Genomic DNA, 17,171 nt, shown 5'->3' with positions numbered 1-17,171 from the left:
TCCAACACACACCCAGGTCATAGCTTTCAGTTGCAGTTTTCAGTTTTTAACTATAAAAAAAGTTTCTCATCCCAGTTTTATTTTTGTTATATATATTTTTTATAAAACTGCTGGCATGCTTAAATATGAAGCTGAACATTCTCCAAATAAAAAAAACAACACTTTTTCATGTGCTTACAGCAGCCTTTGTACGGTTTGTGTATTTACACTTAATGCCAGTGGGACATCATTAAAATTACAAAAGTAACTGTAGCCAAGGGAGGCTGGAAATAGCATTGACAAATCTTACAGCAGCATCAATGGTTATATTCGAGGAGCATGTGCAGATAACAGCAGGGAAAACATGAAGCTCTACAGACTGTTTGATTTGTTGGAAACACACAGGTTTTAAACATGTAAAAAGCATCTTGTATAAATTCTTAACTTATTGGTTTTTCACAGCAGAAAAGGGCCTTGAACAGATTGAGCTAATGTGGCTGCATGTGTTACACGCACATTTAGAACTTCGCGTCTTTGTTCACCAAAGTCCAGATGAAAGAAAGTTTCTTAAAGAACTGATTTTACCAGCAGTGGGGGAAGTGGGAGGGATTCCAATTGTTACTTTTCAGCTCCATCTCCTGTTTTGCTCTAACCTTACCTCGCCTCTGTTTTTCCATCTGCAGCACTATTTCATCTAATAAAACATTTTTTCCATCTCCTGCCTACCCTCATCACCCCATCTTGACTCACTCTGTCTCAGGCTTTATCTCTCATTTTCTACAAAGGCGAAGGCTGCTGCAGGTTTGGGCTGCGGAGTTTGGTAAATAAGTTTGTTCTATGTGTTAGCCAGGTCAGGGCCCAGGTGCTCAGCTAACACAAGCATGTTTGTTGCATAGTGGAGTCAGAGGGAGAAAGAAATTGATTACCCTCTTTATGTCAGAGAAGTACAAAATACTGTACGACCAGCTTTTACACAAACACCCAACATACAGAGGTATACTCGCACACCAAAGACCCTCCATTTTCAAGTAGGAGACTGCTTCTTTTTTTTCTTTTTCCAATTTGTTCACTCTGTTGTTGCCTAGATAAGAACAGTGTGGTTTAAAAAGCAGGACCTCAGAAAAGTTGTTTTCTTCTCGTATTTGAAAGAGCCTCTATTCCTTTTCTCCTTTCCCCTTTTTTTCTTTTCACTTAACTTGTTTAAAGAAGCAATTTCTCATTTTGAGTTGGTAAGCTGAGGTGGTCCCTTTGTGAGTAGACGTTTTCTTTATTTCACGCTGGGCGTTTTATGATTGCAGTGAGATCAATAATTGACTGCATTCGTCCCCTGAGGACCACAAAAATAGAGATCAATAGAAGCCACGTAGGGTTTATCCCCCCCCTCAGATATTGTACAAGATATAACTGTTGGCCACCTTGGTGTTACTTTCTTTATCTGCCCTCCACTGACACAGTATATCATTTCTGGACTCTTTTTCCTGTGGATAATCATAACAGCTGGCAAAGCATGCAAGTCCCAATCAATACTGCATAGATCTATTGCTGTTCTGAGGACCTCTAGACACCAATAACCTCGGTGTTGCACATACTGAAATAATTAGACTCCAAAAATTATACATTTGTGTGTGTATCACACACTATCTATCTATCTGTCTATCTATCTATCTATCTATCTATCTATCTATCTATCTATCTATCTATCTATCTATCTACATATTATATATATATATATATATATACACATATACACATATGTATATATATATATATATATATATATGTGTGTATATATATATATATATATATATATATATATATATATATATATATATATATATATATATATATATATATATATATATATATACGTGTATATATATATATATATATATATATATATATATATATATATATATATATATATATATATATATACATATATATATATATATATATACATACATATATATATATATATATATATATATATATATATATATATATATATATATATATATATATATATATATATATATATATATATATATATATATATATGTACACACACACACACACCCCTTGTGAGTACAACGGAAAGTTTCCAATCCCAACCTGATGAGAGAAGCTGCTCTGTTCCGATTGCATCACTGGCTGTCACCATGGCAACATGTCCCCTCACCGCAAAGGTTCTCTGGTACAGCTACACTGATATAGAGGCTAAAGCCCTCTTATAGAGAGAAGGAGAGGGAAACAGAGAGAGGAGAGCACTATTATAAGCTGCCCAGCTGGGGAACACATCTGTATTACTTAGTGTCAGCTGCAAAGAAAGGGACCCTCTATTAAGGGGCAAGTGGAAGATGTCCCTAAGGAGTGTTAGAGTGTAATGAATTTAAGCTCATTCAACATTAATGTGATGTCACTTTGATGCCACCAAGCTGTATTTCCCCACCATCATCGTTCCTCTCTTGATTTCCAGGCAGTCGTTCGGCAATTAGTCAATGCCAACGCTGTCACATGGAGATGTAATCGGCATTCTACAAATGGCGTTATCTGAACTGGTTTGCCACCTGTGCATCACTGCCCTGATTGCCCCCGTAATTCAGCTGCTTTTCTTGTCATCCGTGTAAAGTTCACAAGTGTTAATTATTCATGCTTGCCTTTCCTTCCATCCCTTCCCCTTGTTGCAGCCTGAATCAAACTGAACTGCTGTAAAATAATTAAAAGATGTCCACGTATCCCTGCAGAGAGTTGTGATCTTCTCTTAAAGTAGCCGTTTCGACTTTGTCGGGGCAATTTTGTCGAGCCTTATTGGGTCTGGGACCACTTGTGCTTGCCACCACAGTCCAATTCTTGCCTTCGCTTTGCTTGAGGTAAATGCAACAAGGCAGCAAAACAATTAAACTGATGGAGCATTTCAACACAAGCACATACTTTGGGGATAGTTTCTTCACAATAATCTCATAAAAATGGGAACTTGCTGCATTTGAGTCGTATTTATTGAGCTTGACCAACATCAAAAGCAAAATAATGCATCAATAATGCGACATGTGATGAATTATGTCTATTTTATCCTCTTTTCATTGGATCTAAAGCTATTTTGAAGGTAAGAAATAATCTGAAAGGATACTTTTCCCTTTCTGAACAATGGATATCGTCGTACTCATTCTGCCTTGTTCAGAAAAAATAACAAAGAACAGATGTTTGTTTGTGTTCTGATCCATAAGAACTAACTGAAATGTGTATCCTCTTAGACCTAAGCTGAATTCCTGAAGCCTCAAAACTGGCAAAAGTAGGTGGAAAATTGCTGGCAGAGAACTAAGCCTTACTTTCTTTCAACTCATAAACCATGACATTTTTCAGCGGGGCTTTAATCACTACACCAATATCTTTTTCCTTTTATAACCAGCTGATGCTCTGAGAGAATCCGTAAAGCTCTGACACCATGTCATATTTAATGGATGAGGCGCCCAAACACTGGGTGACGCGTTACCTGGACAAGACAGGACAAGGACAAACTGGACATGCTGTCTATTCTTTCCAATGGGATTATTTTCCTGTGCCTCCTATGGAGAAACAAAACGGGTTGCGAAGTGATGGGAGTAAAGCTTTTAGAGGAGCAGGGCTGGAGGGAGTTTACCAAACACTGACTAATGAGCACATAGGCTACACTTGCATATGTGCACATTAGGTGCAGTCCACAGGAGCATGGACAAAGTTGTCCCTGATTGCCAAATATCCTCCATTTCAAAGCTAAATAGCAGCCATAAAAGGTAAATATGTTTAAAGTCATTGTCTAAATGCTAAAACTTATCAGTTTTGCCCCAAAACTGGTTTAGTAAAATCCTCTATTCCTGCTTTTCAACCTGTGGGGGTAAAAGCTATATTTATTGGAAAGTTGGAGAACTTAGCCCAGTTCTTTGCAACAAACTTTATGGAATTAATTCTTTGTATTATAACATAGATGGTATTATGGAGTGGGAAGGGAGTAAAAAAAAACAACAAAAAAACAGAAAAACAAAAGCCTGTAGCACTTTTTGGAAGGACCTGCGTCCAACTAGACAGTCCACTAGCACCTTCCTACGATGTCCTCTACTGTTTAATTTCGTGCTTGTATTGTTCTCACTCATATGTAAGTCACTTTGGATAAAAGCGTCTGCTAAATGACTGTAGAATAGAATAGAATAGAAAAAGTGGGCACTACTGACAGGAGACACACACCTGAGCACTTGAGCCAACACATAACATCCACTTAATTTCTATTTTTTGATGTTTTCTTTGATAATAACTACAAATGATTTTAGCCGACAGCAGGAAGCAGCGTTACAGACGTGGTGATTATGCCACTACAGTTGTAACAAAGAGCTGCCAGACTTTGCAGTGGCACAATGAGTTGATGTTAGCTTTATCTTCACTTTATGTACCTCTTCTCTGCTCTGTTCTACGTGTGTCGCAGTAAAACAGACACAGCAGAGAGGGAGACTCACACGGAGTAAAGCAGGTGTACATTGATAATACGAGACCGTGACTTGACTGCACCATTAAGCAGTAAACAATATGTAGCTAATAATAGATGCATTTGTTCCCAGCACCGTATCTTCTTGGCTTTGCTGAGCTCGATGTCTGGACTGAAGAATGCATGTTGGAGCACCTCTGTTTGTTTAGTGCCCAAAGCAAGAGAGAATGACACCCAACCCTGGAGTTGTGTATGTTGCAACACCAGTGAGAAGAGCTGCTTTTTCTTTCATTTGCAGGGCCTTGTAAAGTGATAGCAGATCTGTCTGCGGGACATGTACGAGAGATCCTTATCCATTTCTGTTAATGTTTCTGCATTCCCAGTAATAACCTGTCAGTCAAACTGGGTCAGGGCCAGCGCTGTTGGACTTTATTGTTGACAAAGTTTTGTTGGTTGGTGTACTTTTGTTTTTCAGCCATCATGACAGATATGGCTTTTCATATTTACTGTCAGGGGTTTTTGCTGTTGTTGTCTTTTTTTCCCTGTTTGGAAGAAATTGAAAGTGTCAAATGTATGTATCTGTTCTCACTTACCGGGGGGGGTGTTCCCAGGGAAGATATTCCACTATATTGGTATGCAGTTAATGCACTCAGTCCAGAACCTGCACTTGATGCCTTTACTTCCACAGAGCCTTTAGCTCCAGTGTCAATCTTGTGTTAGACAGCTAAGCTTGAGGCTAGTGGAGGAAAACATTAAAAAAAACATCTGGTTACGCAAAACCACTGGCATCCATTCTTCTTTTTCTCTTCGAGGTCTTTTGCCTTTTTTATGTCATTTCATTAAGCATTTCTTTTATTTTTATTATTATTATTATTATTAGCTTTACTACTTTTCTGCAATACATCTCCTGTGTTGTAAAAGGAATATTTCAATATCGTCACTGTACCGAGATCAGACCGAGATCTGTTTTAATGACCCCCAGTCACGCTGTGTTCAGGCTCCCTCCCTCCCTTGTAGCACGTCTGACACAGTTCGATTGAATTTCACCTCTTGTCACTGGCTTTGTCTGCGAGCCACACACACAAACACACGCTACCGCACAGCGTGTGGTGTGAAGGCATGGCAGAGCAGTGGGCCAGTCATGACAAGACCTTCATTCTAACACCAGGCCACATGTGTACGTGTGTGTGTGTGTGTGTGTGTGTGTGTGTGTGTGTGTGTGTGTGTGTGTGTGTGTGTGTGTGTGTGTGAGAGAGAGAGACACCTAATGCTTACACCTCTCAGACACACACAGGCAGTCAGGAATACAGATGCATTCACGGGTAGTTTCTCTGTCTCTCTCTGTCTCTCACACACACACACACACACAATCGCATACAGACACCTCTTTTCTCCCCCTTGGTACAAGTGAGAGTGAGCTCAGGTAGCTGTCAGCTGGTTCCCCACAGGGAACAGTGGGCAAGTCAAAAACAGCCTCCTTGCCTGTCACTGTGCACACACACATGCATACACACACTTTCACACAGTGTGCTTCGATGGGAGGAGAAAGAGATGCCTTGGGCAGATGCTGGACCAGTTGTCGAAACTGCGAACAACGTTTGTGCGTGCATGTGTGTGTGTGTGTGTGTGCGTGTGTGTGTGAGTGTGTGCATGTTGGTGTCTAGCAGAATGTCTGTCTTTCTCTCCACTACCACAAAAGCCACCTGCCAGCGAGCGCAAGTGAACATGCCGGTTCCAGTTCAGCCCTAACCTGTGAGCCACTGATAAGAAACAGTATGTATAGCTGCGCGTGTGTGTGTATGTGTGTGTGTGTGTGTGTGTGTGTGTGTGTGTGTGTGTGTGTGTGTGACATATATCCACAGTAGTGACATTAGCTGCTCGCCTCTTCTCAGACTTTTTCTTTTCTCTTGTTTCTTATTGTTGTTGTAGAGTGGACTTATTTGTGTGTGTGTGTGTGTGTGTGTGTGTGTGTTTGTGCTTGCGTCCATTGATTTCCAATGGGGTTGGCTACCCGTGAGAGCTTGCCATCTCTTTTAACGCCCCCGGTGCTGAGGCGAGGACGTCACGCCAGCTGGCTGTCCAGCAGCTCTCTGAGTGGGCGCTGAGTCCCAGCGGCTGTAGCTGCCACTGTACGGGTCAATTACTCTCTAAGTTTATATTTTGTGCACACAACATAAACGCATACACGTGTATCCTGGTTGTGCATTCAGTTTTCTCCGACAAAGTTTACAAGTTGCTATTTCACTCTTGATCAAAGCTGAGGACTCAGTGGGAGGTTTCAGATCAAAGTCTTAAGAATTGTTGCCGCCTGACTTGGAAAGCCTTGAAGTGTTTGGCCAGCCTCAGTTTGTCTCCACGTTGTCATCGCTTCGTGTTTTCCTTCACGGCGGATCATTGATGTTTCACATGTTTCATGTTTTAGCCTCATGAAATGAAACTGAACTGTCTAAGAATTGTGCACTTTATCAGCTTTTTTGCCTGTAGATTGATTTTGTTTTAATGTTTCACTGACAGTTTGACTTTTTTTTTTTTTTTTAACATTGCAGCTTTTTCCAAAATCTGCACAAAGCTCAGAATCCCCGACATCACAGTGCAGTGGTTCTGCATGAGTGGAGAGATTCTACCTGAATGAATTGAGAGCATCTGTTTGCTTTACATCAGTCCCACATATAATCCCTGATGCGTTTTTGTTGCTGAAATGTATTGAAGTCTCTGCAAAAAACCCCAGTGGCTGTCACATGCTGGGATAAGTCTCTTCAGGCACGTCTGTCTGTTGTGAAAGTATGAAGCTTGCTTCAGTTCGTGCGCATTTTCTAAGAAAAAAAAAAAGATTCAGGAGGAAAAACAAGTTTTTTTGTATATGGAACACCACATATTCTCCTGTTGAGATCTTTAATTTAACCACCATCATCATGTTGTCTTTGTCCTTCTGTCCGGCAGGCTGCAGAGGGATGCTGTGTGGTTTTGGCGCCGTATGTGAGCGTGACCCGACTGACCCAGCCAAAGCCAAGTGTGTTTGCAAGAGAGTGGAGTGTCCATCCTTGGTGGCTCCGGTTTGTGGCTCGGATTCATCCACCTACACCAATGAGTGTGAACTGGAGAAAGCCCAGTGCAACACCCAGCGGCGCATCAAGGTGCTACGCAAGGGACCCTGCTGTAAGTACAATCACCTGCTTTTTAAGCATAATTAACAATCCTTTAATGGGCAGCGATGAAAAATTAATCCTTCAATCTCATTAGGAGTCTATAAATGGCTTTTTTATTTGGATCTGAGATCATTTCATCCATTTTTGCTGCAGAGTAACTGTTTTTTGGTAGTCCCTTGGTGTTTGTTGAGTGGTTTGCCTATATCTGTTTAATGCTTTTTAGCAAAATATTAAGATTATGAAAATAAGCTATGGATGGGAGTAAAAGAAAGTCAAGTTCAAGTCAATTGAATGCTGATCCAGGAATTAGAGCATGCTGTTGAGTTAGCATGTGAAAACAACAAAAACTGGTCAGATTTGATTGGTCACCCACTGTACATCATTCATGAGATGAACACAGTCTCTAAATATCTAAACAGGATAAATAACGATCCATCAACTTTTATGACCTGCGGTTATGAGTATTAAAATGAACATTTAAAGAGTTTTTTACTTCTGATATAGAAATGATCAATCCAAGAAAGGCCAAGCAATTTCATCTGAGACAGACACTTGCCATTAATCTGCTATGAGATTTGAATGTAAAAGCTGTGAAATATTGGTGGATAAAGTGCTTAAAGCAAGCTCAGAGTGCTCTGTGTCTGGGGATTTGTCTCAAAGTAATCGAATCAAAATGTTTGGGAAGAAAGACTCTACTGATATGGTTTTCGTCAAGAAACATGAAGTCTTCAAGTGGCACTAAATTGCTCATTGCAGTCAAGTCGATGGATTTCTATCCCGCCCTTTTCTAATACAACAGATTTAGCCTTTCTGTCTTTTTATCACAACATAAAACCCACCATTATGTCCATTCTGTTGTCCTCCCAGTATGGCTTTGCTCCCAGTGCTTAAACGCCACCTGCACCCTCACAAACAAAAAGTGCTCCACTTACTGCTCCCACTGGTCGTCATCAAGTGCTCATTTGACCTCTAGTTGGGCCTCTCTTTAGCAAAGCCAATCAAAATCCAAGGCTCCAATGAGCAAATTCCTGCCAAAGCCAGAACATCGCAGCCACCTCAGTAATAACTACAGTGTTTTGTTCCTGTCAGTGTGGACCCGCTGCTAATTCCGGAGGTTTGATGACACTGCAGACTTGAACTCGGCGCTAATAACAATCTTGGGAACTATTCACAACTGGCAGAGGAAATAAGGCGATAGAACAGATAGCAAGAAGACATGAGGAGCGCTGGGAACAGCAGAGAAGACAGAGGAATAGCTTTGAAAAGGGAGAGGGTAATGTAAAACAGGAAAGAGCAGTAAAACATTCAGAAAAAGCGAGGGCTTCTAGAGCAAGTAAGTCGATTGAATGAGTCAGATGGGTGAACTCTTTAGAAAGGAGATGTCAGTGCAGACATTGCAATGATGGTTTATAAGGTTTATGGACACCAGAAGCAACATAATTAGCACTTATTACAACAACAACAACAACAAAAGGCAGTTTTGTGGGAATAAAAGGTTAAAAATTATGAAAATAATCATACTAATTATAGTATCTAGATTATTACCACAAGCTTTAGTTATCTGCTGATGTGCATCAAGCAAGAATTTATATTCCTTCCTCCGTTCTCTGCGTTATAGGGAGTCTGACAGGACTGAGTCTGAAGCTAAGTAAAATTCCATGTTCAGAGGGGACATATTTTATTCACTTTAAAGAGACATTGCATTCACTGAAACAGCCTCATTACCTTTTGTACTTGTACTTGCAACTATAGCAAAGGCTTAAATGGTAGTGGTTCTTGTTAGCTAACCCTTTGTGGTCTCAGCTTGGTTTGGTCTTGTCAAAGTAATCAGCTGTCAGGTTTATTATGTATTCAATATGCTTATGTAAAAAAAATGCCTTGACAGATTAAATATGAATGAAGTTAACCTATTACTATCCAGGCTTCTTGTATGAACACAAGTGAAATAAAAATTTCGATCAGATCAATAAAATAAGATCCCTTTAATATTTGTTGCTTTACAGTCCCGATATCCTCCCTACAGAATCCATGTAAATCACTTTCTATAAAAAGTGCATAGAACACAATTTCTGGCAATATTTCCTGTGTTAACATGATTTCAACAACTTCACCCCCCCCCCCCCCCCCTTTTTTTTTTTATTTTTTTTTTTTATTTTTTTATTTTTTTTATTTTTTTTTTACCAGTTTCCTTTTTAAAATGAGAAATGATTACACTATGTGAGAGGTGATGTTTACAAAAACATAATTGTTCCAAAGGCTATATCTATGTGCTGAGTAAAAGCTAAAAGAGAGAGGTCTGCAGGGATTGTTGCAGATTGTTAAGCAGTATGCTAAAGTGGTGGTTTCAGGCTCTATGCTGAACCAAGTGTGGCATCTTTGGGCAAAGACTAGTGAATGATGATTTTTTAGAAATGTCGTAAAACAATGAGATAAATGTCTGAAAAAAAAACCCAACAATTTTTCACAATGTTCTTTTGTAAGAGCAAACCGAAGCAGAGTTGGGTGGGATTGTAGTGCATCGATTTGTCTAAATGTAATGAAATGACGCCCACACGGTCAATAAAACCTTCCATAATGTTAAAGATGGTGGAGGGTTTATTCTCATGTGGAGCTGGTTTGCTGCTCTTGCACTTGATGTACCTGTTGTAAGGAGTGATGAAATCACCAAGAATCAAATGTGTCACCAAGCATAAAAACAAGGTGTACGGGGATAAATGTGGTTCCTCTCCAGGATATCCACAGCAAAAATGAAGAGGCTCAAATGAACACTTTGACATAAAAACACTAAATGGAAAAATGATTGCCTCTGTGCAACCTTAATATGACCAAAAACCTTCACTGACAACTGCAAAAACACAGTAAAAGTTCTTAAATACATAGCAGTGAAGCAGTGGAAGAATGTCGTAGCAGATTTAGAGGAAATATTTGCCAGTGGCAGTGATGACAGACTTCAAGCTCAATGTGAGCAGCAATGCCAGTTATTGATTCCAGTTTATATGCTGAGTTTGTCTCAGGGAACGGGTTTCTAATAATGCTGCTCAATAACTTTGGAAATATCAATAAGTATTGTATTACAAAATAATTCAATTTAGATTTATTCCAAAAGAAAAGTGAAATTATGTACAAACAAAATTTCATGATTGCAACAGGGTCTGACATTGATTGTATATTACTGTGCTATTAGCTTAACTTTTTGGCTTTTTTTCTTTGAAATGTGCGAGTCTGTCATCCAGGAAAGATGTCTGTCCAGAGTGGCTGACTTGGAAAATGTATCCACCAAATCATTTCATATAAACTGAAATGTTTAAACACCAACAAACTGACATTTGTGACAGTCTTGCAAGGGCTGCCAGCATTTAGAGGCTTAACCTTGACTCAAGCCGTTAAAGCTGTCAGGTACAGACATAAGTGACTGTGAGGTTTAAGTTGTATACTGCCTGGCCAAAAGAAAAGTCACTTCTTGGAATTAACTAAGCAAATAGATACAAGCCGCCTAATGGACAATTACTACATGGAGGATTATCTTTCTGTTGGCAACATGACATTTAACCCCAACTGATGCAGTGAGTATCTTCTTATTTCCAAAACAACCGTGTGGAAAAACACACCTCATGGTTGTGTAAAAGGATCTTTGTCTGTTGGTGTATCAACTTGAGAAGAAGAATCTTAAGAAGATTGCAGTTGAACTGTCCAACAAATCATTAAAACTGGAAGGATAGTGGGAAACCATTGTCTTTTAGGAAGAAATGTGGTTGAAAAAAATCCATATCTACAAATGGCTTAAACTTAAAACACCATTAGAACCTAATAAGAATATTTTCACACTCAAAGAATTGGGACTGAACAAATGTGTAGCCATAAGAAAACCACTAACCAGTGAGGCTAACTTGAGAGAAAAAAAAACAAAAAAACTTCAGTTTGCTAGGGTGCATAGAGACCAGACTCTGGAGCAAAGGAAAAGGTCATGTGATCTGATGAGTCCAGATATACCATGCTGAAGAGTGATGGGTGCATTAAGGTAAGAAGAGATGCAGCCATCATGCTTGGGTCTACTTCACAAGCCTGTGGGGACAGTCTATTATCTTGAGTTGCTGGTCACGGACAATACAAAAACTACAGCAACAATTTGTGCCTAAAGAATGAGGTTCGCTGACTACCTGAATATAGTGCATGAACAGCTCATTAGATTTTTTTTTTCCCAGATGGCACGGGCATATTCTAAGATGACAATGTCAGTATTAATTGGGCTCAAACTGTGATAGAGTGTTTCTGGGATCATGAGACATCAGTTTAAAAAAAATGGATTGGCCACCACAGAGTCTAGACTTAAACCCCATTGAGAATCTTTGGGATGTCCTGGAAAAGACTTTGCACATTGGTCAGACTCCCCCCATCATCAACACAAGATCTTGGAGCTTTACATTATTGACAGTTTTCGAAGGCAGAAAGCTTCAGTGAAGTCTCCTCTTTTCCTTTCTGACATCATTTAAAGATTCAACATTAACTTTCTGGTCAGACTATGGGAAATTTGTCTTGTGATTTCACACCAGCTGCAGCTATAAAGCAATAAACAACAATTAAATTCATGCAATCACTATCAAACATAAAAGTGTACCCACAAATTTAAAAAAAAGTAGTTGATTCACAGATTATCTACAATGATGTGTAATTATAAAAATGATTTTAAAAAAAATACATAAGGAGCATGAAAATCGGTTACATGTAGGCAGATGCATAAGTAGATCAAAGAAAAAAATACAATAAGAGAAATAAAACAGAACAAAATAAATATAGAGTAAAATCCTCACATGTTCTCCTTGTTTCTTTGACGTTTGGTGTTACAGCTACCTCAATGCAACCAGCCATGGTCAAGTGTCTATAAACCGCTTAGGTAGCTGTCAGGCTGGTTTATTTACCTCTGCTTTTTATTGCAACAGCCTTGTTGAAGGCTCCCACACGTCTACAGACAACCAGAGACTCAAAAAGAAGCAGCAGGATGAAGAGTGGTCAGGTTTCAAAGGGCGGTTTAATATTCATCAACACTTATATTTATGTGTTTGTGTTTGGCCAAAGTCAAGGTTATTCACATCTTTACTTTGTAAGCAGAAAGGCAGAACAAAGTGAAGGTGTGTGGACGTGCAGCGTGGTGCATATGCACGCCCTCTTGTGTGCGTGCTCAGTGAAGGGAAAGGGTGTTGGAGGTCATTGGAAGCCTGGTGACAGCTTTTCATTTTCTTTCTGCCACCAGTAAATTCAGTTGGTACAGGAAGGCCCGGACAGGTCACTGTGGACGAGATTATGGAGTTGTCATGGCGGATGGAGGATGAGGAAGGGGGAGATGGGAAGGAGGAAGAGCAGGACACTGTGCAACGGCAGGGATCGCTGCGGGACTGGGAGAGCTTTTAACTTTAAGAATTGTGTGGGCGGTCAGATTGGTGCTTTTGTGCAGAGCTTTGCTTGACTCATTCGATCTGAATGGCGGGTTTGCATTGAGGTAAGTGAATTGGATACCGTTCTGAGGAGCCATCATGCCCAATTCAAATCTATCCTGGAGCCTTATCTGGCACATGGGAGTACAGCCACAAAAGAGGTTTTTCTCTCGCAGATTATCCCCTTTATAAAGTGACTGGAGTTATGTGGGGCATATTATCTCGAAGTAAATGTCTGAAACTTGGGTTACGTTTTTGCAAACACAGGGAGAGCATCACCCTGCAGGTTTCTCACATCTCTATGGTGTACACACATCTGCACTATTTTACCCCCATGGTTCATACTCAAAGCAACAAAAAAGAAAGAAAAAAGTTGAAATGTTGAATCAAATAGATCACATACAAGTGCTATTTTTTAATCCGACTCTGACAGAAAGGATATAGTAGATATAGTAAAGGGTAATTCTATGAAAAGAGCATCCCAAAGTGGTAGACTCTTCAAGAAGTAAATATGGGAGGAGGCCAGAGCTCTGGAGAGCTAAGTGAACAAAATTTATATTAACATTTAAGCTACTGCTAAGAACAAGGGAATATAGTCATCTAATAAAGATTCAAAGGATAATGAGATATATCTGTCTCTCACTGAACCACCACCATCCATAATGGTATAATAATACATCATATTTATATTTCTTGCTGTCATTTCAGCCCCAAGGTCACCTTACAAAAAAATGAAAAACAGATTAAACAAACAAATCAGACAGCGAGAGGGTTAAAGTCAATGTTCCGAAGCTCAGATGGGAGTAAGTTCCAGAGCCGGGGGGCAGAACGACTGAAGGGTCAGGAACCACCACGGTGGTGAGACGGGCAGAGGGAACGGTAAGGTGAATGGACGATGATGACCTGAGAGTACAGGACGGAGTAGCAATATGGAGCAGGAGTATGGGGTGCATCATCAATGATACCAAATGCTACGGCACGTCCAGGTTTAGGAAGTGATGTCTTTATAATGACAGGCTTTGCCTGTTTCAGCAAAGCAATGTCAAGCTTCATAAAGCAGCAGATTCCAGGTCAAACCGGTCCATCTGCTGTCTAGACCTCTTATTTGTTCGGAAATACATTGAGAAGGCCCCACGTTGTTCAGGATCTAGCAAGAATGGGGGAAAAAAAACAAGACAAAACATCCTCTTACTTTATAAAACTAAAGCAGTTTGTTGCTTTAGTTTGAAGTTTCTAACAGAACATTGTTAAAAGAAGAACTCATTGGTAAACACGCCTCTTTTCCAGCTAAAGTAACACATGAACCAAATGAGCTTTTAAAATAAGTTTTTATTTAAAAACACTAAAGATAGTCTTGAATTATGAAACCATTGAACTCATCAAGTGCAGTTAGCTAAAGTAAATTATGAAGTAAGAAAATTGATGAGACAGATCTGAAACAAGCTACCCAAGGTTAGCCAAACTTATTTAAATGAGCAAAGGAAAATAAACTATAAAGGTTTTGGCTCTGTCTGCAGGTTTACATGAGACTATCTAGAACCTAGATGCTAATATACAGCCCACCACAATATCCCCAATGGCCAGACAGCACACATTAGCAGGGTTAGACTCAGTAATGTAAAATCCCTTAAAATCAAATCCATTTAGCACCTGCTCTTAAACCTGAGTTGGCTAATGGGACATTTAAGGTAATAGTGTAAGTTCCCACCTGAGGACAAGTCTAAATGACTTGTGTGTTGTTGAGGCGCTGGTGCTTAGTTTCTCCCAGTGCTCTGCTCCCATATTCATAACCTGCCTCTCTTAATGACCCAGCCTTGCTGCGTTCCAGCTTCTTCGTTATCTTCCTTTTGTTCTAGATGAATGATTTGAGGTCCGTGGGGTTACGTTTTCCGGCGGTCAAGTAGGCAGGCGATGTGCACATAATGGCCTTACATATTATGGAAATTAAAAGGAGAAGCTGTGTTTTAGTTGCTCCTGCTGGAACGCTCGATAACAATATAATGTGTGAAAAAGAGACGGTCAGTTAAGAAAGGAAAGAAACAGCCAGCAGAAGCACTTTATGCTGCAGGGACATGAGACATTTGGACCACTGTGTGTCTGTGCATTTGTGTATTTGTGGGCACACACACCCCAGAATCAGCTGGGAATCATGCACTATTGCTGGCTATGATAATATTGAACTTGGAGAAGAGTGGTAAATACACCCCCTTTTCCCAGTGAGAGTAACAGAAGTGCTGCAGAAGTCGTCTTGTGTGACCACTCTAGTGGAATATGAGCTTTCCTTCTTTACTTTTTCCCTCTTTCTTCTCTTCAGGATGGAGTGCAACAAGTAATACAAAAAAAGAGTGTGTGTGTGCAAGCAAGTCAGTCGACTAGGACTGGAAAAAGTGATCAATGGAGATTGATTTTGTGAGTGCAGGTGCACGTATATGTTCTTAGAACTCTTTCTGTCAGCATGGCCCTTCACCTTCTGTGTTGTTAGTCCATTCTCCATCCTCTGAACTTCAGAGTGCTTTATCTCTTAGACCAACACACTTTTGAGTCCTCACTGTGAAAGGAGAGATGTATCAGGACTCCCCTACTGCTCTGACATGCTGCAGGTTGACAGACCCGAAACCAGCAGGATAAAATATAAATATGTGGGGCAACTTTTTGTGCAATCTTCAGCAGCCGGCTCCATATGAAGTGAGTTTAAAGCAAAGCTTTACAAAACCAGCAAAATGAACTAAATTTGCCTTGCATTGAATGGTGGTAGTTTCTCCGACTTAAAGAGATAGATCCTCCCATTTTACTTTTGCAAAGAAAGTGCCCTTCCTTATATCAAACAAGTAGGCAAATATCCCAGCAAATATCGCAGCATCAGTCCCAAAGCTAACATTGCTTTTAAAAAGTGAGTAACTGTTAGCTGATTGGCCATTTATATTATCTAACAGAGGAAAGCTAGCTATACTTGAATGTCCTTTAATAGATAGTATTCCAATGCTCACAACTTCATAACAAAATGCAAATACAGTGAATGTAAACTTATTTACCCCAAGATCCATATCACCCAGACACTGATTTATCTGCTTACGGGGAAATCTTGGTGTGTGCAAAGGATTGTGGGTGCATCCCTAAAATAAAACAAAATCAAGGATGAAGTCTAGAATCCGTCCTTGAGTAAGTTTTGATGACGTGGCATCCCAGAAACAGCAGCTGTTATGCTGGTTTACTCAGGCCTGTAATGAATACATGTGTGAAATTGAAAGTGGAGTAGTGGCGTTTATTTTGTTCCAAAAGACTTGGGCTTGAAAAGCAACTGCACGCATATAAATGCACCAGCACGGTAAACTGTGCTCACATCAAACATGCTACGAGCATGTAAAACAGTACCTGTGAGTGAAAACACACATAGTTAAGAGGCGTTTCTGCACTGTGAAGGAATAATACAGTATTTGCAAGCAGAGAGTCGTCCTCATGAGAGCCAATCAGTCCACCATGGACACATGTGACCCAATGTCCTCACTGCAGTGATCAGCACGCTCTCAACTCTCGTTCAGCTCAACCAGCCTGCTTGCTCCAGGTTTTGAGACTCTGGAGGCGGAGACTGTGGCAGATGTGTCTTCTTCTCTGATTGGTCAGTTTCCAGTGATAACAGAACTAATGTTAGTAATTAATTAATGAAAGGAAATACCTGTAGTTGCCTTACAGACAATAATTTTATCCTGAATAAATTAAAAGGCACTCTGAAGCAAACTTGAGCTAAAACGGGATATTTATTATTATATGAAGATTTAAACAACTGTAGGGCATCCAAGAGAGGCACATATACACAAAAACTATTATTGAACTGGAGGGAAGAAGGGCCAGTTTGAACACAGATGGAAGCACTATGAATTTATGAAGGTTTTTTATCTTCCCAAGATCTTCTTTCCAGGTTTTTGTAACCCATCCATTCCAGGTCAAACTTTGCCACACCCTCAATCCATCTTGCTCTTTTTCTCTTCCAGAGCCTGCAGTGGTGCCTGTATCAGCGGTTTACCGTGTACACACTCTGTTTTTCTGTGCATTGTTGATTTTCAAGCTTGCCCCTTTTGGAACTAAATAAGCACTAAAGAGTAGCTGTTAATCAGAGATGCAGAGATAAAACTAGTGGCCTTGCTTTTACAAGAGAGCAGCTTTTTA

The 17,171-nt window shown here is 39.9% G+C and overlaps 1 protein-coding gene across 1 annotated transcript in view; it reads left to right on the top strand.

Annotated features, from left to right (window-relative positions):
- agrn (agrin) overlaps positions 1–17,171 on the top strand; it is a gene marked incomplete at its 5' end in the record, with an annotated part of 277,398 nt that overhangs the window by 153,028 nt on the left and 107,199 nt on the right. Inside the window, one exon of the mRNA XM_079239816.1 lies at positions 7,373–7,588. Coding sequence (XP_079095942.1) covers positions 7,373–7,588 — 216 coding nt within the window. The remainder of the gene's footprint in view (positions 1–7,372; positions 7,589–17,171) is intronic.

This window comes from Telmatherina bonti (assembly GCF_933228915.1).
Source record: "Telmatherina bonti genome assembly, chromosome: 4".
Taxonomy (NCBI): domain Eukaryota; kingdom Metazoa; phylum Chordata; class Actinopteri; order Atheriniformes; family Telmatherinidae; genus Telmatherina; species Telmatherina bonti.
The sequence above is the reverse complement of the archived record's forward strand: the minus strand, read 5'-3'. Positions and strand labels throughout refer to the sequence as shown.